General features: G+C 41.2%; 1 protein-coding gene across 1 annotated transcript in view; it reads right to left on the bottom strand.

Annotated features, from left to right (window-relative positions):
* The window catches only part of MBD2 (methyl-CpG binding domain protein 2), a 73,990-nt gene that overhangs the window by 49,069 nt on the left and 431 nt on the right, over positions 1-24,490 (bottom strand). Inside the window, exons 2-3 of the mRNA XM_007935559.2 lie at positions 24,378-24,484; positions 9,617-9,776 (exon numbers count right to left, since the gene is read on the bottom strand). Coding sequence (XP_007933750.1) covers positions 9,617-9,776; positions 24,378-24,484 — 267 coding nt within the window. The remainder of the gene's footprint in view (positions 1-9,616; positions 9,777-24,377; positions 24,485-24,490) is intronic.

Here is a 24,490-nt window from a genome sequence, read left to right as displayed (position 1 = left end):
TAGCTAATATGAGGTCACAAAAGAATTATAGCAAAAGACATTGATAAGTTTCAACTGAGCAGGTACCTAGAGCAGCACCAAAGTAAGGCAGGCACTGTATGCAATTATCGCCTCTACATCTAGGTTGGCATCAGGTATGTGCACGTCCTCTGGAGAAAGAGTCATACAAATCATTTTCTGTAGAGATTAACTCTCTCTCTGACCTACAGTCTACAAAGTCAGTTAACTTCCAGATTCCTACTATTGAAATAGCCTTCCATCATCAACAGAAACCTGGATGCCCAAAATATATCTTCCCAAAGCCTGGATAGCTATGTCCCTATTACCTACCTTCATTATTAGCACTATAGCCTAGGCCAGGTAGTCTCAATAGTTTCTACAACATGATTTAAGGAGCTCTGGTGGTGCAGTGGGAGCTCTGGTGGTATAGTGCCTAAGGCATTTGACTGCTAACCAGAAAGGTGGTGCTGCAAACCCACCAGACACTCCTTGGAAGGAAGGTTGGGCAATCTACTTTTGTAGTGATACCTCCTCAGAAACCCAAAGAGGAGTCGCTTTGAGTTGGGTTTGACTCGATGGCAGTGAGTTTGGTTGGTTGTTTTAGTGGTGGCGCAGTGCCTAAGGCATTTGACTGCTAACCAGAATGCTGATGGTTCAAACCCACCAGTTGCTCAGCAGAAGGGAGATGGGGCAATCTACTTCCACAAAGATTTACTGCCTTGGAAACACAATGGGACTCGTTATGAGTCAGAATCTACTCCATGGCAGTGGGTGTTTTTTGCTTTTTTTAATTGTACTGACCAGGCTATTCTCATCAGCAAGCTTATCTGCCAACACAGTTAAAGTTCTTCTGTTCACTTTTTGCTTCTCGTTGGGCAATCTACTTCTGTAGTGATACCGCTTTGGAAACCCAAGGAGGGGTCGCGAGTCAGGTCTTTCTCCAATCAATATCTAAACACATGGCACAAATTTACCCAAAATTCATGAAACAGTGCTGCTAGTGAATAACCTTGTTACCTTTATTAGCTAACTATCCTTTATTATTGGTTTTTCTACATCTAACAGGAAATGAGAAGTTCTTTGGACAAAAAAAAAGATAATTATCCAAAAAAGATAAAAATTTATCCAAAAAAGATAAAAAAAAGCTGAGGTCAGGCTTGTCTACTTCTCTGACCTCCAACCAGCCTGGCCCTTTTGTCCTCCTGTGCTAAGTGCAAGGAGCTCTGGTGGTGCTGTGCTTAAGAAATTGGGCTGCTGACCCAAAGGCTGGCAGTTTGAGCCCACCAGCTGCTCCACAGGAGAAAGATGAGGCAGTCTGCTTCCATAAACATTCACAGCTTTCAAAACCCTATGGGGGTCTCTCTAAGTCAAAACCAACTTGACGGCATCAGGTGGGTATACTACACGCATCCCTGCTCTAGAAGTTTGCACTGACTATTCCCTCTGCCTGGAATGTTCTTCCATCTGGTTTTTCTATAGTTGGCCCTTTTTGTCTTTCAGACCTGTCTACAACTATCCCCAGAGAAACCGTCTCCTGACCACTCAACCTGAAATAGCTACTCAGTTGCTCCTACATCATTCTAATTCACTGAATATTTTAAAATTATTCATCGTTCTCCTACTAAACTTCACAAAGACGGAAACTACCTCTTCCATATTCCTAGAATCTAGAATAACACTTGAGATTAACAATGTGCTCTAAAACCTTTGTGGCATGAATGTCTATTACATGGACATTCATGCCACAAAGATTTTAGTTGTCGTACAGCACCTAACAACTAAAATCTTTGTGGAATGAACGTCTATTGCATGTAGGTCTTGTGTGTTATTATACCCCTAATATTGAGTGGTCTCATTTTCTTTCTCAAACCAGGTAAAAGACTAAGGAAGTGGATAATATAATTCACTGTAATTCACAATGACCATCTCAAAATCATTATGCTAAAGATGGAGTCGTCTGCATTATCTGTCTCAAGATCATAAATGTAGATATCATCCTTAGACTTGTTCCCTCTATTACTATTTAACAATGTTGATTAATGCTTATAGATAAATGATAAATGTGGCCTGTGGAATCACACAGCCAACTCCACACAACTGGCCCATGAGAAAATAATCTTCTCGGTCTCCAGATGGAATTTTTGGCAAAGTTATTGTCAATCATAGTGCTGTTAGCTCATGAAATAATGAGAAATAAAGTGTGAAGAATCTAGCACTATGTACATTGCCAAAATAAGATTATGCCAATAAAAGGAACTATGTCATGATGCTCTTAGAGCTCAGGTTCAGGAGAAGTATGTTCTTCAATTATGAAGCTAAAAGCTTAGATCATCTCACTGAAAGTAACTTGCCATAGTTAACTTTTCCTCTGTATAGTTACAAAAAAGAAAACAACTTCAATTTAGCACACTGGTCCTATCAAAGACCTCTAAGAAATCTCTAGAGAAAAACACAATACTCCAATGACAGACTTCCTGGGTGGCCTTAGATCTTATATATCCTCTTCGGAAGAGTGGAACTAAAAGAAAAAACCAGTATGATGATTAACCACACTTTAGAGAAAAGTGGAAAGGTCAATTAATAAGGATGCCAATGGGCAAGTTATAAAGATGTAACAAGGCTACTCATTGGGTGGGTTGACGAGAAGAATAGTTAACTTGGAGATAACTGATCTTGGATACTAATAAACTTTGATGAAAGTCAAATCTGTCCCAAATGATAAGCTACTGGCACTCAGAGAGGGACGTGAAGGAGCGAAAGCAGCACACACTCTCTTCTGCAGCCCTGTTAACACATCACTTTTGTAAAAACTGATCATGAAGGTCAGGAATAAAGTCAGTTCTTGCGGGACTCAGAGCTCCACTTAGGTCATATTTTCATTAAGAAGCATTCTATAAATGTCTACAACAGTAGTCCAGCAGAAGTATGCATGCCTCCTTTCTAAAAAGTCATGATTATAATATTGTCTTCTCAAAATTATCAAACCCAATCCCACCATGCCTCACATGCCTGTCTACATCGGTAATAACCAGACGGCCAAGTCTCTTAGATCATCCAATGTCACCCGCCACTCATCCTCATCTTACTCTGTGCACTCATCCCTTAATTCAATCAAACTTTCTGACTTCAGCTAAGAGTAAAGATGTATTTTACATCATGACTCAGTTCACACAAGTGTGCTTAAGTCTCATAAAACAATTATCATAAATGTGATGCATTAAGTTTTTATCCGATTATATTTCACATCTTAAAAATCTAGGCATGAGCCATTACGTTGATTTAATGATCTCAAGTTTGAGAAACAATCCCCTAACTTCTGCATCCCACCTCCAATCCCACCTGCACTCCTAAATGACTGATCACCTGGCCCCCTTATATCCTCCACATTTTCTCTAAACATTCTCTCCAATTCCTGGACTTCCTGCAACTTGGCTGCCCCTACAAGACACTACCGCTACTGAAGTTCTCTCAGGTGAAAGTTGTTTTGCTTTCTTTCTTGAATCATGTACTGTGTACCAAGGCATGAATTACCTAATTTTAAAAAAATAATGGCTATCTTAAAACTTTTAAGAGAAAGCTCTATTTTGTTTAGCTCATTTCTTGTTTCCTAGAAACTTTTTGGCCTTATTCAATCCCCTGTGATTATGCAAAGTTCACCACTCACTTTCTCATTTGAAAATCCAATGGATTCTACTACAAAGACTTTGTCTTCTTTGATCAGGGCATTAACGAAAATCTTTCCTAGCTTTTACAGCACATTCTCTTGATTGTCCTAGGACTCCTCTGGAAATTCCTTTTCAAGATTTATTCACTCATTTAATAAACATTCACCTCTCTCCAGCGTGCCAAGATACCGCACTTCTTCTGCCTGCCCTAAATGTGGAACAATCCCAACATGTCATGACAAAACCACTACAGAAGCAGTACTCAGAGTGGCCTGGGAATGCCTGGTGTCCAAAAGATCCTTCAGAAGTCCAGGAAATCAGAGGTATTGAGCTCTATTTTCCTCACCCCACCTCCAAATTGCTCTTCTTCTCCTAAAGTTCCCCAACACCTCGCAATGTGATCCAAGCCAGAACTGTAGTAGTCATGCAACAATTCTTGCTCCAATGATCGACAAAAATTGTTTATTATTTTGTTGACAATAACCACAAGTACCTTCTAGATCACTGTGCTAAATACCTCAAATACAGCCACACAGAACCCAAGTCTGCATATATAACTAGAACGGCATGCCACCTAAAATCAATATAAGTCATTAACGGCAGACAATTGATTCCATGTATCAATGAAATGTGATGCTCTGTTTCCAAATGTCTCTCATTTGTGTGAACAGAGAAATGTGGTAAGAGAACTGAGTCTTTGCATGGTACTAGTACTGGCAAGGCAAACTAATTCATCCCATGCCATATTCATATTGTCAGTAGTTTGTAAAATAACAGCATATGCCATATTAATGCTAGGAAATGTGAAGTTGATTAGTTTTGTACTTTTGTATGTTTTGTTGGTATTGTTAAGAGCTAGAAACACAAGGAATTCCATTTTATGTTCATACATCTGAAACATGAAAATAGAAGGACTTTCTAGCCACAAAACCCAACTTACTTGAAGTTCCCTGAACATTTTGCAGTCAGAATCACTATACTGTTATTTACCAAATCCTAGTTGTTTTTTTTCCTAGAAACTGCTACACTGAGATTATCATTATATTTCGCAAATAGTGTGCCCATTTAAATAATGCACATATATAATGGATGGAAAGGACAAGGAAAAAAGTTTTGGCATAGCACGCCTATGCATACACTCCAAGTCTGGTGACATTTTTAGAAGTGAATTTCTGCCTCATTCACCCTCATTCAGTAGTCCAAAATTATTACTTTTGATTGTATCTGTACAATAAAAGTATAAGCCATGATCAGGAAGTCATGGATTGAGTTGGGTAGTACCCCAGTGATCGGAAAATTAATAATCGAAACTGTGCTCTGGGCAGTTTGCTGCCGGGCCTGAGCCCTGGGGCTCCTTGTAGCCAATCTGCGATCAGGCATATCATGCCTGAGATGGGCAGAAGGGGTTGGGCTGAGGGCTGTGCTGTGGTCTACCACAGCCCTAGCATGGGCTGGTCCTACGGTGAGCATGGGTCTTTCCCCACATGCGGCAGGGTTCTTCCTGGGCAGCAGGGACCTTCCTGAGCTGCAAGACAGTACGGATGTTAAGTGCACACTGCCCTCGCCCCAAAGGGTCCCGGGATGCCCGGTCAGACCCATCTCGTGCAAACGAGGGATGCACGACCCCTCTGTGTCTCCAGCTCTCATGTCCCACCCTCTGGCATCTGTGCAGACAGCAGATTCAAAGAGCCCGAGTGCAGTGGCTGGCCAGTCAGATGGCATGTCAGACTGTGTGCCTGCCTCACTTGCCTGGGGTACACAGACCTACCCGCATTCTGAACTGGGGTTGGCCACCCTGGCAAGGCTATATCAGGGCAGAAAATGTGATTTCTTCCTACACTGGAGAAAGCAGATTGAAAAAAATCTTGCCAGGAGAGGGGCTATTCTAGAAACTTGAGATGGGCTGATGAGGGTCTGGTGCTGGGAACCACACATCCACATCAACAGGTGCCAAGACAGAGACTTAACATTACATCTGCTAGACAGCAAAAAAAAAAAGGAAGTCATGAACATGTAAAAAAATATACACTGGAAGAGCCCACTTACTAATATAACATGGGGGGCGGTGGTAGTATGCAAAAATGTAGAATGCGCACTCTATGTGTAAAAGCAGGGTACTTGCTTCTGCTCTCAACTTCTTACAATGCTGAAAGTCACATCTCTGAAACCTTGATGCATCTCCTCTTTGAAAAATCAAAGCCTAAATAATAGCTTCTGTGTTGCTTGAAAAGATTCTATATATAAGTAGAATATACCAAGTCTACGTCCGTAAATCTGAAGAGACGACCTTTCCAACTTTTGAAGCAAAGGTTTTATTGTCTTATTTCCATGTTGTGAGGTTGTGCTGTCATACAATGTAGTCACTAGGCATATGTGGCTATTTAATTAAATAAAATTCATTCAGTCACACTAACCACAAGTACTCAACAGAAACATGTGGCTAGTGGATAAAACACTTCCATCATCACTGAAAATTTTATTGCACTAAACAGTCTCCCTTTGAGTAAGCTCTCAGAAAGCTTCTTATGACTTCAAATACCTACTTTGATGATTTCCAAATCTCTCTCTAGTCTTTTTTATTAACATGACAGAATATCCTTCAGTCATCGACTTGGTATTTTGTCTCTACACTGTCAAATGGAGAGGTAGGAGTGGTGGCTGGAAACAATGATGACCATGGTAAGAAAATTAACCAGGTCTACACGATCAAAGATGGAAGGCATTTTCAAGAAAAAGTTAAGGCTGAGTTTGAAAAATACAAGAACAGGTATTGCAAAACAGTAGTAGATGTCAACCAAAAGACCACAGCCACTCTATCTCACTCATCCATTCTTTAAAAAAAAAAAAAGAACTTTGCAAGACCTTCAAAAGCTATCTTTCCAACAACATCTGAAGATATTCAGCCTAAAAACTTCACCTGTTATATGGTAGAATACTAAAACCACAACTTATAATCAATTCATATAAACTACTATTCAGCCTGTTTCAAAGTTTATTTTGTTAATACATCTCTAATGCTTTCAAAATTAAGAGTTTAAGGTAGGCCTCAAAAACAACATAACTAGCATTGTACTTCGGCCAGGTTTATAACTACATGGTAACACACTATCTCAGATTCCAACTAATTGCTTTAAACTCCCAGCTTATTGGTCATTAAAACTTTCTTTATAGTATACTGTTATAAAAACAATGTAACAGTCATTACTTCACTAGCCACAAATGTTTTCTGTTTTACAGAGGTACTTAATGTTTGTGTCACTCCAAGAGACAGCTTTCTTTTTAAAAATGCAAAATTTCATTTTGACTACTTTGCTAACGCAAAATTAGATGCAAAAATAAGACCATTTTCCCCAAAAATCCAGGTAGAAATCTTAAAAAAAAGAAAAGCAATTCCAAATAATGTATGGTATATTAATTTATTCATTCAATAAACATTTATTACCACTATAAACTTCTGGAATGAGGTAGACACTAAATCAGATAAACACAAAGCAAGCATTTATTAAGTGCTAGGCTTTGGACTAGAGATACAACAACAAAAAAGACACGGTCCCTGCCCTCACGGAGCTCACAGTCTAGGTGAAGCAGACAAACGACAATGGCAAGCACCAGGAGAGCGCTATGGAGGAGGGATTGGTTCTGCCTGGAGTGTGCAGGGTAGGCGTCACAGAGATGAAGACAATGGAGCTGGGCCTCGGATGGGCAGGAGCGGGCAGGAGCTCACCAGATGGAGGGGAAGGGGGGAAGCACATTCCAAGCAGAGGCAACAGCACATGAGCAAGCAGAGTCTTGAAAGCACATGCCATGGTGCAGGGTGATGAGCGGTCCCAGCGCAGCTAGAGCATAAGGTGCACACAAACTAAGAGACGAGTTAGAGTCATAACCATCAGCAAGCACATCGTCACAATACACTTAATGTAGCTAAACTGTGACTCTGACAATCACAGGGCAATCTGAAAGTATTCCATTTACCTCCTAAGTATTTCAGTCCTTTCTCTAGATGCCTAGCAATGTGGTTAAAATAACTGCATTTTAAAAATGTCACCTTTAAAATAAATCTTAATTTAATTAATTAAGTAAATAAATCTTAATTTTCCTCTGTACATTTAAGAAGCAAAATAAACCTAAAATAAAGGTTTCTTTAAGCTGAAATTAGGGAAAAAAAGTCCTAACTTGAGCTCCCTCTGCTCCCATCCTATTCCTTAATACTTTCATAACAATCAACCTAAACTAACTCCACAGGTAGCAATACAGAGGCCATTTCAGCCGTCTTTACCTATTCTGCCTCTCTAAACAAGGGATGTGTCAAAGCCCCAATGGAAACCATGTGAATGAATTCTGGCCTCCTATCAATGACTGGAACTCAAACTTCCAGCAGGACAACAAATCTCTGTCCTGGATACTCTGGGTGATCTCTGCCAGTCCTGTTACTCTGAACACTACACGTGCCAATGACTTTCTGGTGCAGACCTCTCAATCAGCATAACCAATTACATACATGACATTCTGAAAAAAGGCATATGAAGCAAGACCTCGTGCCCTTCAAAAAAGGAAAAGGATTAGGAATGGGAGTTTACATAAGAGAGTTCCCTTTCTGACATTGTTCACCAAGGCAGCTTGGTGCTTAGGAAGGTGGAAGCATATGCAGTGGACAACAGGCAAAGGAACAGAGCTTGTGTCAAAAATTATGCTAGATGCTGGTGTGTGAATTCCCATTTACTTACCACATTACTGCTAAAGGAAAGACTGTATTTCCTTTATTTTACAATGAGAAACCTAAGGCCCTCAGAGGTTAAGAAACTCACCCACCAATGTATCTGCTAATACGTGGCACAGTCAATACCTCAACCACACCTGGCTGGGTCCAAGGCCCTTCCCAGTCTACCACACTGCCTCTGGGTTCCTACAATGAACACAACACTTCCAAAGTGCAAGCAGTCATTGCCCAAGAAACAAAAGCTCCTACTTCTCCTTCCTCTATTCTCTCACAGTTAGTGTGCGACAACTGTGGTGGCAACACATGTAGGCACATCTCCCCAAAACAGAGAGGAAGGAAAATGTGAGAAACAGTTAAGATCAGTTGTCCTTGGAGGTGTGCACGGGGAGTGAAGAGGAGTAAGAAGGAGGTGGAGGGAGGAAGTTTTCTTTGTAAAGGTATCTAGGTACTTCAATTTAATTAAATTGATATAATTCAGAATGCTATTTGTTTAGATTCCTAATTAAACTATCAACAAACCAGCTCGATAAAAATTAGAGCTAAAAAATATTAGAGCTAATGGAAACTTTCCGATCACAGTATTAAGATGAGACCGTTACTCAACATCACCAAAAGTTCAAAACAAAAACTCTGTCCAACCCAGAACCTAAAAATTAGTATGTAATTATAAACGATGTGCTAAGGATACTTGCCAAGTTAAAAAAGTCCACCTCTTTTTTGGGCAACAGGGGATACTAGGAAAATAAATAAATAAAGACAATTAACTAACAAACAAATCCTTTGCTAATAGTATCCCCAATTGGTGAAAATTTGATGTATGTTGGTCTAGAGAGATACTGACATGTTTTCCACTGTGCCTGAGGCATCTGACTGCTAACCAGAAGGCTGGTGGTTCAAATCCAATGGGTTTGAAAGAAGATTGGGCAATCTACTTCCGTAAAGATTTACATTTACTGCCTCAGAAACCCAATGGAAGTCACTATGAGTCGGAATCAACTCAACAGCAGTGGGTTTGCTGTTGGTTTTAAGTACCTACAAAAGTACTGCCAATCACGAGAAACTAAATCAGATTTAAAAACAAAAATATTTTGTGCAGCGGGATGGGGAGGATATGCAACCAACCAAAATTCCTGTGACTATCTAAAATAAAAAATGTTGCTCTCATAATCACAAGGTAAGATATTTTTGGAGAACTCCTAAGTCACATGCAAGCGGTGTCTGTGAATTAACCAACCTTATTTTGATTGAGAGGATCATTCCGCAGTCTCTGTTTGTTCTTCTGTAATTTACTAGGCATCATCTTTCCAGTTCTGAAGTCAAAACTGCTGAGATCAACAGTATTTCCCAGGTACCTTGCCAACTGAGGTTTGCTTCTGAACTTCTTACCACTTGGACTAGAAAAATAAATAAAGACAACATTAATTGTACAAAAGACAACAAAATATTTATCCTAGATCTCTAAAATACACCTTGTCTTCATGTCTTCCTTTCTGCCTCCAATTGGTACCATATTCCCGTAAGTTTCTTATAAGAGGGGATAATGTGTCTTGTAATAAATATAATGCTTCACTAGGTATACCACTGGACCCCATAACAGATGTCACCCCAGATTAGCCCACTGGTCAGTCACTTCACAACCACGCCAGAATCCTAACACTAACCACACGCATAGCACAACATGCACACTACAAGGACCTCCAACCTTACATACCACCTTGTCTTTCAAACTGACTTTTATGATGTTATTTTTCTGTGTTACACACATAATGCCAGTAGTAACCACCAGGGTTAGCACCACCAAACTCCCAAGACAACTTTAAATATGTACATATGCACACAAATACTTGGTATTTGTATAACATTTGGGCTACTATGATTAGGGCTTATAACATTTACAATGAGAAAGAAAATTCTTGAATTCCAGCAATATGTAAGTGTTCCCAAATATAACTATTGAAACAAGAAACTCAATTAACTATTTTAAATGTCACTGAACTCATTTTGTATATAAGTTTTCTTGGCGCAATTCCTACCTTTGAGAAGCTTATCAAGAATTTACTTCTTATAAGAAAAACTGTCAAAGCTGGAAAACTACAAAAGTGTCAGCATTATATGGAGGTCAAGTAAACTAGTCCTTCCTTAAAAAATAAAATTTCCTACGTAACAACAAGCTCTAACAAAAAAATTATAGGAAAAATGTCCCCGAAGTCTTAAATAGTGAAATATCTCTGCCAAATATGCTGGAATAAATTTAAAATCAGTGTTACATGTCATCAGAAGAGAATGGTGAGAATTCTAGAATACTTCTCATTCAAAGAAGCCAACATATTGCATTTAGAACTTAACCTTGCAACAACCAACCCTAAGGAAAGGAAAATAAACGAAGAAGACGACAAAGGGGAAAGCAGGGAAACAAAATATTCCCCTGGAACAACAAAGAGAACTTCTCTCTGGGTCAAGTCCACACCAATACATCCCACCTAGTCACAAAAGTTACAGTATTCCACCACCACAGACTTCAAAGTAACTGAAGATAGCATCAACATTCTTTTCTCATAACCACATGACCTAAGTATTCCTGAAACACAATTCAAGGAATACAATTCCAACTAAAGATGAAGATAACAAGCAAACATGACAGCACAGAACAATGCAGAAAACAGGAACAGAAACAGAACAAAGAATATAGGGTTAAGCAAACCTCAATTCCAATTCTAATCTAGATCCTCAAATATGCTCATTATCACCAATAAAATAACATGTAACAGTCAATATCGAGTATCAATTCATCTAAGCTAGAAGGCCAGAGCGTAATCCTCAGTGCCCCCCCCATTACTCAGCCACACAGCCAGGACCAAGTTCTAAACTTTCAGACTCTTCAAGGCTAACAAGAGTTTCACCTCCCTAAATAAATGAATAAATCGGTAAATAAAATCTCTTGCTGTCAAGTCAATCCCGACTCATGGCCACCCCAACATGTTCAAGTAAAACTGTTTCAAAGGGTTTTCTAGGCTATAATCACTATGGACGCCAATCACCAGGCCTTTCTTCCCTAGCATCACTGTTGTTGTTGTTGTTATGTGTCATCGAGTCAGCCCCGACTCATCGCGACCCCTCCTTGGGTTTCTGAAGCAGTGTCACTACAGAAGGAGATTGCCCAACATTCCTTCCAAGGAGTGGCTGGTGGGTTTGGGTTTGAACTGCCAGCCTGCTGGTTAGCAGTCAAGTGCCCTAGGCACTATGCTACCAGACCTCCTCTACCATCACTGGGTAGGTTCAAACCACCAACCCTTGGATTAGTAATTGAGTGTAAAGCATCTGTGCCATCCAGGAACCATTCACTTCCTTACCAAAGTATCCACATTCCAAACTCAATGAATTTATTCAGCCACAAAAATATGCCATATGCCTTTGACTTTCCAATCATGTCTTCTCAATGGAAAGAAGGTGGTGTTGATGTGTGTGCTGTCAAGACAATCCAGACTCACAGCAACCTTAAAGAACTGAGTAGGAATACTCGCTATGGCCTAGACTGTAATCTTTATTTATCTGATGCGAGCAGATCACCAGGTCTTTTCTCCTGTGGAGATGAGTTTGAACCATCACTCTCTTGGTTAGCAGCCAAGTGTGTAACCACCGCACACCAGGGTTCCTATGGAAGGGGCAGCTTGAGCAACACACTCCTCTATGAAGCTTTCTGTCCTCGCTCCAATTTAGAAATAATTTCTCTAACCCCAGCATTTCTACTTCATTCCAGTCACTCCTATACACTTCCCTGAAGATTCAAACCACCTGAAATTATCGCTTTTAACGAATCTAATCTTTCCAGTACAGAACGAGGTAGGCACTTTAACATGTACTACTTCAAACTATGCTGTGGTTTTGGAGTGGGTGTTTAGAGACGAGCCTTTAAACGCTGAAACATAATTTACATACGTCAGCATGGCACAAAATATCTTTCTGACAGCAAAAAAACCTGATCGGTTGAATAACAAAGAACATAGTTTCATTTGCACATACAATGGAAAAATAAATCTTCCACTTATTTAAAAGTTAGATTGCATGGAATTTTAAAAATTGGAACAGAAAATATTTTTATGGTTAATATATTACACTACAGAAGTATTTCTCAAGCCCAAATGAAAACTGGGTAAAGATTACTACATACTGTCACCTATACAACTACAATTAATTTTAATTAAGCTAGAATATCTGTATAGCTCTTACAAATAGATCCTGAAGTTGCTGCTAAAACTAACAGTAAAAACCTGTGAGCCAGGGACTGGACAGAACTGCCTGGTTTTTGTGGGTCTCGCATGTTTTCTACCTTTGACAGGTGCAGTCTTCCTACTTTTCTACCACTCATTTTGTTGTTGTTGTTATGTGCTGTCGAGTCAGACCTGACTCATAATGACCCCTCCTTGGGTTTCTGAGGCAGTATCACTACAAAAGTAGATTGCCCAGCCTCCTTCCGAGAAGGGGCTGGTGAGTTTGAACCATCAGCCTTATGGTCAGCAGTCAAGTGCCTTAGACACTATGCTACCAGAGCTCCTTACCACTCATTTTAGTGGAAAATATTTGAGTTCTCCTTCTCTGACAGGTTTCCCCCTTAAACAGGCCCTGGCTTTTTGCAGGTTTTACTGCTGTTCTGATAAACACTATCTGATAAACCTCAAAACGTTAAAAAAAAAAAAAAAAAAATTAAAAAACAACTTCACAAAACAAGAATTTTCAACTAGACAGTTGTCTAATATAATCTAATCCAAAAAGCACAAAGCCATCAAGTCAATTCCAACTCATAGCAACTACAGCCCTGTAGGGTTTCCAAGGCTGTAAAAATCGTTATGGAAGCAGACTGCCGTACCATGGAGTGGCTGGTAGATTCAAACCGCCAACCTTTTGGTTAGCAGCTGAATGCTTTGATCACTGCACCACGAGAGCTCCTTATGATCTCAATAGTGCAATGAAAAGCTGAGCTCAAGTAGACCTTGTTGGAAAAAAAAGGACGGAAAAAAAAAAATTGCTGTTGAGTTGGTTCCAACTCATAGCGATCAATAGGGCAGAGCAGAAATGCCCAGTAAGTTGTCCAAGGCTATAAATCTTTCACTACTGAGTGCACTGGCGTGTTCAAACTGCTATCTTCTGGTTAGTGGGCAAGTGCTTAACCTCTGTGCCACCAGAGCACCTTAGACCTTGTTTGGACAGACTAATTTCCCAGAAGATGAGAATATTATGGCAGCAACTTTAAGCAAAAAGATAAGAACTACTATTATTAGCATATGGCTTAGAGCCAAATAGAAAGTCACTTCTGAAGGAATCTAGTTGACTAATTTCACAAGCTGATCCTGCAATGAGTAGCTCCTTATGTAAGATAGAAATGTCAGTTAACTGCTGTAGCTCAAAACACACAGGAGCCTCACTGTGACTAACATTCCTCTGTAAAACAAAGCTCATTAGAGGATAAATCAGTTTTAGATACCCCTGCCCCAAATAGGAGCTCTGGTAGCATAGTGCCTAAGGCACTTGACTGCTAACCAGAAGGCTGGCGGTTCAAACCCACCAGCCACTCCTCAGAAGGAAGGCTGGGCATTCCTACTTCCGTAGTGATACTGCCTCGGAAACCCAAGGAGGGGTCGCTATGAGTCGGGGCTGACTCGATGGCAAATAACAACAACAACAACAGCCCCAAATCAAACCAAACCCACTGTTGTCAGTCCATTCGGACTCATAGCAACCACCATTGGGTTTCCAAGACTATAAATCTTTACAGAAGTAGAATGCCTCATCTTCCTGCTGCGCAGTAGCTGGTAGCTTTGAACTACTGACCTTCTGGTTAGAAGCCAAATGTCTTTACCCACTATGCCACCAGAGCTTCTTCTTCCAAATCAAGGAAATTTAGTTAAGTACCAAGAGCTCAAAAAGCTATATTCACGAAATGTGATGGCGTATGATAGTATATGTTCTAGATTACCAATTTAATAAGGTTTAAAATATTTCCTAAGTTTACTGATTTTCACACTCAAATGGAAGGTACATACAAAAAAGGTCTGACACTACCCTCTCTAGGTCACTGGGTGGTGTAAACAGTTTGTGTTTGACTTATTAACATAAAGGTTGGTGGTCTGAACCCACCCAGCAGCACTGTCAAAGACAGACAAGGTGATCTGTGCTTCCTTAGAGATTACTGCAAAGAAAACCCTATGGTGCAGTTCTACTCTGGAACACATGGGGTTGACATGAGTCAGAATCGACTATATAACAAGCAGTTTGGTTTTTTGTTTTAACACTAGCACTGATAGACTGGGAGCTCTGGTAGCCTAAGACACTTGACTGCTAACCAGAAGGCAGGCAGTTCAAACCCACCAGCCACTCCTCGGAAGGAAGATGAGGCAATCTACTTCCGTAGTGATACCACCTCGGAAACCCAAGGAGGGGTCACTATGAGTCGGGTCTGACTCGACAGCACGTAACAACAACTGCTAGACTAAATTAGCAATGAAGGAAATGAGGTAGTAGTCAAATTTTAGCTATTAGTATATCTAAAAGAAAGCTGGAATATTAACTGGTATTAGGTAATCTCTTATTCATACTGAGTCACTATTTCCTGTCATAAAGATGGAATTCTATTAAGCCTCTATACCGGACAGCTACAGGACTTGACACCCACAGTGGTGCCTTCAGAGACCAGCAGTACCGGCATTTTCTCTTCCTAACTGCTAGGGCTTGTGCATGGTGCTGGAAGGAAATGCCACCCAGCTGCTGCAGGGGCTTTAAGGCCAGGGACCTGCCTCTGCCTGAGAGGAAAGCAAGCGCCCAGGAGAGCGAGGCCCACGGGACTGCTTCAGCAGGATTTCTGCCCACAAGGGACAAGCCATCTGCCAAGTGGCAACCTGACCCTGGAAGTGGCAAACTGGGGAAGTAAATGCTGGAACAAAAAGAACAAATGTCACTTCAAGTCTGGTCTCAGAGCGACGCGGTCCTCATTGTGCTCTGTAGGATGGCTGCCGTGGCTCCGTCTCTGCAACAGCAGGATCTACACTGACTAAGCTTTCGTTTTAAAATCACCAGGTCATGACAAATTGCTTATCTTAACTCTAGTAGAACAGTGAAGAATTATTAGACATTTTCAGTCTACTGTGCCCGAAGTGATTACTTCTAATCTCATTAATGAAGTACTAATATTTCATTTTCAGCCACAAGAAAAATTCCCTACCAATTGTCCCCTAAATACACTATCCCTGACCCACTTATGATCCCACCTTTAATTCCTCCTACCCACTATTTAAATACCCTGAAGGAAAGTAGTAAGTGAAGATAAGTAAACAAAAACCAAGCACAAGTTGCACGTTTCCACTTCTTATAAGAACATTTCATCATTTGAATGATGTTCTTGTCTGCTTTCATTTCTATTATACAATTCAAAACAATTCTTAAACCTAACTCTACCTCAGAGGTTTTAAAGTACAGATTATCTAAATTTTATCTGATGCTTGATTTCAAATCTCAAGAAAATTTAATTGAGATAAAAGATTATGGTCACTTTAATTTTAGTGGTATTCACATGTTGCCACTCTGTGACTCGCCTGTAATCACAACTGAGGCAGACAATTAGGACAGGCCCAACCACTCTGTGATACAACAATGAACTGTTCTGGGCCTGCTGCTTACAGGTTTTGAAACCACCCCCAATACATCAGAACATACTGCGTCATGGTACTTTGGGAATAGGGCTAACATGATGTTATGTCACACCATACTGCGGGGACCCGAAGTCTAAGCAAGCATAATGGATCTCCTAATCAATTTCTAACAGGATGATGTGTGCGGTGGCAGGAAGCAGACTGGAATACCAGGAACTGGCTTGTGATGGCAGATGGCTAGCTACATGGTTACCCAGAATGCATCATTGCCCAACAATATCAGGAAGTATTTTGTGGAAGATAATAAAAATCTCCAAATTAAAAATGGTACAAGCTACAGCATTAAAAAAAGTCTGAGAACAAAAACATAAGCTATTCTTTTTTTTTTAACTTTTCTAAATATTAAAATATTCTTGTTATATATCACCCTTCCAAGGTGATACAAAAGCAATTTTTGATGGTAGACTTTTAAAGCGAAGAATAAAATGATTATGTGTATATGTGTGTGTGTGTATACATACATACATACATACATACATATATATATATATATATATATATATATATATATATATATTTGTTGTTGTTGTTATGTGCCGTCAAGTCGGACCCGACTCATACCAACCCCTCCTTGAGTTTCTGAGGCAGTATCACTATGGAAGTAGATTGCCCCATCTTCCGAGGAGTGGCTGGTGGATTTGAAGTGCTATCCTCCGGTTAGCAGCCAAGTGCCTTAGACACTATGCTACCAGATTTCAATTTATAGCAACTCTACAGGACAGAGAGCTGCCCCACAGGGTTTCCTAAGATGTAATTATACACACACACACACACACACACACATGTGGGGAGCTCTGGTGGCATTGTGCCTAAGGAATTTGACTGCTAACCAGAAGGAGGATGGTTCAAATCCACCAGCCACTCCCCGGAAGGAAGGTTGGGCAGTCTACTTCTGTAGGGATACAGACTCGGAGACCCAAGGAGGGGTCTCTATGAGTCTGATCCAACTCAACAGCACTGCATTTCATTTCTACATATGTGTGTGTGTATCAATATAAATACACACATATATAAAAGAGGAAATCAAAAGTTCTATAGTTCCTTTCAGGTCTAAAAGTCCATATGTATGTATGTATGTATGTATGTATATATATATATATATATAAATAAAATACATACACACAGACAGTATACACACACGCACCCCATAAGAACATTTACTACAGCTATTTAATATGTGAATACCCGATTCATGTACCAGGCAGGCTATGGTACAGCAAGGGGGACCCAAGGCTGCCTCTACAGTGCAGGCAGGCTTACTGACAGCCAGCCTTAACTAAAAGGCTTTGGGATCATGTATTAAAGTATCAGCCATTTGCTGCATTCAGTAAGCATCCTTCCATGTACCAGAAACTGTACTGGACCTGACAATTCCAAAACAAACCAGACTCAGCCCCTGACCTTGAAGAGGTCCAGAAACTGGTGAACAACACAGATTTGTCAACTATTTATGAAAGCAAATGTGGTAAGAGTTAACAGAATTATGTTCAGAATGCCATAAAACAAACAAACAACAACAACAACAACAAAAAAAAAAACCCACACAAATCTGCTGCCATTTTGTCAATTCTGACTCAAATCCACCCTTTACTTGGGACAGAGAAGTGTCTCGTAGGGTTTCCAAGACTACAATCTTTACAGAAGCAGACTGGCTCATCTTTCTTTCGTGCAGGGCTGGAGGGTTCAAACCTCCGACGTTTTGGTTAACAGCCAAATAACCACCGTGCCACCAGAACTCCTCAGAATGTCATACTACTACCCCCACCCCCACCCCCCACCGCCATCGAGTTGATTCCAATTTATAGCCTCTACAGGACAGCGAGAACTGCCCCATAGGGTTTCCTTGTTGTTGTTGTTATGTGTTGAGTCAGACCTGACTCATAGTGACCCCTCCTTGCGTTTCCGAGGCAGTATCACTACAGAAGTAGATTGCCCCATCTTCCTTCCGAGGAGTGGCTGGGGTTCGAATCACCAACCTTCTGGTTAGCAGTCAAGTGCCTTAGGCACTATGCTACCAGAGCTCCCATAGGGTTTCCTAAGATGTCATTTTTATGGGAGCAAATCTCCAGGTCTTTTCTCCTGGTGAGTTCTTTAACCACTATGTCATCAGGGCTCCTTCAAAACTACACAGAACCATTCATATAGCAACGCAAGTGATCCTCCCTGATAATCTAAGCCCGGGAAACCTCAGAATACTCTATATGGATATGCTACAAGCAATGGTAATTGTAGCATTTCAGCTAGATTTTTATGCTTACACAGAAAAAAGGCAAACAGTAAATTTTTCAAAATATTAATAGTCCTTGTTTTGGGGTAGTAAGACTTTGGAACAATTTTTTGCCATTACTTTGTACCTTTCTTTACTTTTCAAATTTTCTACAGTAAGTATTACTCAAAAATTAACATTCTTTTTTTCAAAAAGGAATGACACTGCTTTTCCTAACATTTGTAAATCACTCATAATTGTTCTTGACAAGTGCCAAGTGCTTAATTTTTAAATCTAATAACAGGGTCAATCCTAGGTTGAACATGTATCAAAAAAAGTACATTTCTGTACAAAATAGTCACTCTTATCACCCACAATAGTCCCGTTTCTACTGTGATAATTTACCGCAATTTTTCCCTTGTTCCCTCCAATATTACATAAAGCTTGAGGTCATCTTTTGGAACAATGGCTTTATTACCAACCGGACTTGAAAATGTACCCTTTGACCACCTCTGGATACTGGTATAATAGTAAACCACTGTATTATTTTAGTGACACGCTAAGCTCAGTTAAGTGGACTAGACATGAGATCTTGCAACGTGAGGATGTGAATAGGGATCTCTGAGAGGCCGAGGACGTAGTCAAGAGTGCTGAGGTCCAAACGTCTGCAATCAGAGTTCAAACCACACTTAGCCAGGAGGACCACTGTGGCTTATTACTTAACTTCCCTATGCTAGTTTCCCCATTTGTAGATAAAGATGCCTCCTACAATTTTAAGAATCCAGTGAGCTAATAAATGTAAAGCTTTAGCAAAATAACATTAATAGCCGCCAAAATTATGAACTGGCACATAGAAGTACTACATTCATTGAGAATTATGGCACACAAGACCCTACACTACAGAGGCAACAACAACAACAATTAGTCCTAAACGGATCTAAAGCTTCAAGTTCTCTATGTATTTAATCTACCCTATGAGCTGTTGTTGTTGTTGTTATGTGCCGTCGAGTCAAACCCGACTCATAGCGACCCCTCCTTGGGTTTCCGAGGCAGTATCACTACGGAAGTAGGATTGCCCAACCTTCCTTCCAAGGAGTGGCTGGTGGGTTTGAACCGCCAGCCGTCTGGTTAGCAGGTAAGTGTCTTAGCCACTATGCTACCATGAGCTGTAGCCGACTGTAATCAAGTCGATTCCCACTCATGGTACCCTACGTGTGCCAAAGCAGAACTATGCTCCAGAGGGTCTCCAACGACGACTGGGGTAGATCAACCACTAGGCCTTTCTTCTGAACACCTCTGGGTAGGGCTCAACCGTTAGCCCTGCTGTTAACAGCTGAGCATGTTAACTGTCTGCCTCCTCCCCCACCCCGCCCTGCTCCCCAATGAGCTCCAGGGCCAATCATACTGATTTCACAAAGGCAGAAACCACAGCACAGGGTAGGTGACGTGCTCGGGTTGCACCGCTGGTAAGGCAGAACACCAAGTTGAGGGCTCTCAGCCCCACTGCTCCCCTCACTGTCCCCCACTCTGACCAGCATCGCTCATGATGTTATACATACAGTCAATTATACTTCCTGAGTCCTCCTCTTCCCACATTGCAAGAAGGTATTTTTAGTCTCTGTTCATGTACCTGCTCCAGATGATTATTTCAATTGTTCTCTGCTTGCACTGTATCATTTTTTCAGAGAAGGGCTCAGAAGCTACATATAGTATTTCAGGAATAATGCATCATAATTTTTAATAGAGTTTAAAATGTTTCTAACATGTTTCCAAGATCCAACTAGTGGCTATTGTATGGTAGCAATTTTAATGTTGTTGTTATGTGCCATCAAGTCGGACTGACTCACAGCAACCCCTCCTTGGGTTTCCGAGGCAGTATCACTACGGAAGGAGATTGCCCCATCTTCTTTCCGAGGAGTGGCTGATGGGTTTGAACCACCAGCCTCCTGGTTAACATTCAAGTGCCTTAGGCACTACGCTACCAGAGCTCCCGCAATTTTAATAGTTTACCACAATTCCCATTATCTTTATGAACAAGCATCTAGAACCTAAGTTTAGCCTTGATTTTTTTTTTAAAAAGGGGGGGGGGGGAGATAAGAGATAGCTTGTAAAAGTTCCTATGCAAAGGAAAACTGAATTTCAAAAATACTAGTCTACAAGTATTACATGCAGAAAATCATACACCAGAAATGACAGAGTCAAGCAGATGAGTTAGAAAATGATTATTCACATAATGGGTTTAAATGACAGCAAGAAACTTTCTCAAAAACTATGCCAATGGATCCAACACCTTCCCAAACCACACCTTTTTTAAAAACACACTTCGGATGAGAATATACCAACTGCCACAATACTATCGGTAATGCTGACAGGAGGCATAATTAGAGTGTTTAACTGGCAACTAGAGGCACGCCTTCCCATTAGGGCTCGGCAGATTCAGGAAGCAGCCCAAAAACATTTTACCAAAAGTTGAGGCTTTCTCCTTACACTGAATTTCAGTCCAATTAATAAGTGTCAGCCACGCCCTTGTTAACGGGCACCGATTTGTTTAAATTAATCTCCCTAGAGAAGGCTAATTCAGGGGTTAGCATTATTAGAATCTGTGTGAGCAGCTGGGTGCAGGTGTTCACACTACCAGTGGGAGAATTAACTCAACCCACCTATTAACAGACAGGGCAGGTGTTTTGTGACCTACTTTTTTTTTTTTTTTTTAAGGGTGGAGTGGTATACGGAAACACTAAAATATAAAATACTGACACCATAGATTGAAAAATAATCATTGAAAGCTAAAGTCACAAGTCAGGGTAACTACTGTACTACATCGTGTTACACGTACTCTGTTGTTAGCTGCCGGCGAATCAGCCCCTTTCGTGGAGACCCCACGTACAACAGCACTAACTACTGAAATCCACAGGTCTCTGGGTGACATGAGGAAGGAGATCGCCAGGCCTTTCTTCCTAGTCTGTCTCCCTCTTGAAGCTCCGCTGAACCTGTTCAGCATCACAACACAGAAGCCTCCAGCGACAATGACAGACAAGTGAGGCATGAGGTGCACTGACCAGGAATCAAACCAGGGACTCCCACATGGAAGGCAAGAACTCTACCACTCAAGCGCCAGGGCCCTGGCAGGTATCCTGTTGTTGTGGCTAGTTGGCAACCCCACGTCTGCTGAGTACAACTGCTCCACAGAGTTTCCAAGACTGTGACCTTCCAGAAGCAGGCCGCTAGGCCTATCTCCCAAGGAGCCTCTGTTGTCCCTGTTGTTATGTGCTGTTGAGTCGGACCAGACTCACAGCGACCCCTCCTTGGGTTTCTGAGGCAGTATCACTACGGAAGTAGATTGCCCCATCTTCCTTCCCAGGAGTGGCTGGTGGGTTTGAACCACCAGCCTTCTGGCTACCAGTCAAGTGCCTTAGGTACTACGCTACCAGAGCTCCCAAGGAGCCTCTAGTGGGTTTAAAACGCCAACCTTTCAACTCATGGTTGAACGCTTAACTGTCTGCGCAACTCAGGGACTCCTCACATGTATCCCACTGCCTCAGAATGTAACCTTGTAGAAAATCAAAGCTGTGTGATAAAATCCTGCTCAGTACCCAACACCTGTAGGTGGTCAATAAACAGGCAACATTCCTTTCAGCCCTGAACTATAAACATGTGGCACGAATCCGTTCACGTGCGTCCTTTCCATTTAGCATATGCAAGTAAAAAGAGCACCATACAGCAGGATTTCATAACAAGACTAATTTTAGTAAGTACCCTTCACTACACCGGTTAGTGATTCACCTTAACATGAACCTATTTAGAAAGTTTGTTTTGAATTGATCCTATCAGTTTTCCTACCATATTCATTGCTTTTGTTTAAAAAAAGTTACCATCAAAAGATTCACAACACATTCAAAAAGATGTTAAGGAACAAGTCAGAAGAAGCACTATAGCAATTTGACCTTTCAAAATAACTTTTCCAGCTACTGCAAAGAAAACAACAAAAAAGCTGTGCAATAACCAAAAGTTAGTTTGAACAAATACGTCATCTCAAACCAAACAAACCATATCTCAGGGGAACCTGCCATGGGGAGTGAAATGCAGAGTTTAAGATGCTCTACTGACAACGGACTAGTCCCCTACTCGCCAAGGAGTTCAGATACTGAATATTCTTGTCAAATATAATTGCCTGTTACAAGACACCAGCTACAGTTCACAGCATACTGCCTGCTTAGGAAAAACCACCAAAGGCGCTGTTAATGAAAGAATACACAAAAGCAAAAAGCAGTAAACAGCACTAAGAGAAGCGAAGGGACTTGGGAGGAGTGGCCATGTTTTCCACAATAACGTTCTTAGCATGATTGCTGAGGTAAATTAAATACCAAACGATGGGGAAAAAACAAAATAATCAAGCTTATATGTTTAAAATAAGTTTCCCATTTTATTATATGAGATTTCAAAATGAGCCTCAGCTCAAGAGAAAAAACAACTTTTAATTTTTTACTTGACAAGGTTGAATAAACATACTGAAATTATTCAACCATGTATTTGAGCAACCATAAAGGATATGCTCATATTTGCACTTTATACCAGCAGTGATGACATCCTTGAGAGAGAGAATGTGTGTGTGTGTGTGTATGGACATATACACATACATAAGAATGTATGTTTTTTAACTTTGTCATCCTATTTAAGCATTTTGTCAACTTATAAATAATATATCATGCACGTACACACATTTTTCCAGGGGCAGCGTATTAACCTACTAGATGACAAGAATTGTTGTTGTTATGTGCCGTCGAGTCGGACCCGACTCATAGCGACCCCTCCTTGGGTTTTCAAGGTGGTATCACTATGGAAGTAGATTGCCCAACCTTCCTTCCGAGGAGTGGCTGGTGGGTTTGAACCGCCAGCCTTCTGGTGAGCAGTCAAGTGCTTTAGGCACTCTGCTACCAGAGCTCCCAGACACTGCCAAATGTCCCTGAGGGGAGGGGCAAAATCACCCCCAGTTGAGAAGGTTTTGATTTAGATTAAATGGAGGAAAAACAAAAAACCAAACTCACTGCCATCAAGGCGATTTCTACCCACAGCGACCCCTTTTGGCTTTCTGAGGCGCACATCTTTATGGAAGTAGATTGCCCCATCTTCCTTCCACGGAGTGCCTGGAGGGTTTGAACCACCAACCCTCTGGTTAGCAGTCAAATGCCTTAGGTAGCTGTAAGTAATGACTTGGGTGGGGGGAGGCTACCCTCAAGTATGCAAAGTTAGAGAACTCAGAAGCTGAGAGAAAGGGATTGTGACTGACAGCTAAAAGGGTGGCGAAAATTGTCCTAAAAATATGTATGTGTAGAATTTTCCCTCAGAATATCAAGAGCGTCATAGAACCATTGCTGGTGATTCTCAGTAAGACCACTGCTCTCAGCTGACAAACTCATCCTGTGTAAACTTCTGGAAACTGCTCAAAGAATAAAAGCAGCCCCATTCACTGATAAAAATCTATTTCCACAAGACAACTGCAAGGCGTATTTCTACACTTTGTACAACGCACTTTTTGGAAAGGAGGTCTGGAGGTAAAGGAGTCTGACGATTTACTACAGTGTTTCAGTTTTCAAAAGAAAAGCAGTACCAAGGGAGTTCCAAGAAACTTCAAGCATTCCAGAAGACCACATCACATGAAACTTTCCTGACTACCCCTAAGTAACCGAAACCCTGTTACTGCAGATAGCTAATGCTTCCACATGTGTATGATTAAACACTCCTGTAATGATGAATCTGGGACAAGCTGGGACAGGAGCCAACAGTGACTGGGTTTTACAGTTTCGATGAATTACACCTTCTTTTAACCCTTCTGCGGACAAACCATCCCTGCCAGAGTAACCCTTTCTTGGCAAACCAGTTTCCTTTCTTTGACACCTTCGACGTTAGACTCTTTGGGGCCTTCACCTTTCAGACACTGTGCCTGTCACTGGGGTCAACTCACACTCCAGGGATGGGGCTATCCCCGGGGCCTCTGCCCTCATCCTGTCACCCCAGCACCCACCCCCGCCAGCCCTTGACCCTTGACCCCGGGCTGACCCCGTCGCCCCTCCCCGCCCCTGGGGCGGTACCTGAAGTAGTAGACATCGCTCTTGCCGGCACTGAGCCCAGATTTTCGGATCACTTCCTCCTTCTTCCATCCGGGGGGGAGGGCCGGGCAGTCCATCCTCTTCCCGCTCTCCGT

Source organism: Orycteropus afer, unplaced genomic scaffold (genome assembly GCF_000298275.1).
Source record: "Orycteropus afer afer isolate SDZICR_OR568_19922 unplaced genomic scaffold, OryAfe1.0 scaffold00029, whole genome shotgun sequence".
In the NCBI taxonomy this organism is placed as follows: Eukaryota; Metazoa; Chordata; class Mammalia; order Tubulidentata; family Orycteropodidae; genus Orycteropus; species Orycteropus afer.
Note: the sequence above shows the minus strand (reverse complement) of the source record. Positions and strands in the feature narration are given on the sequence as shown.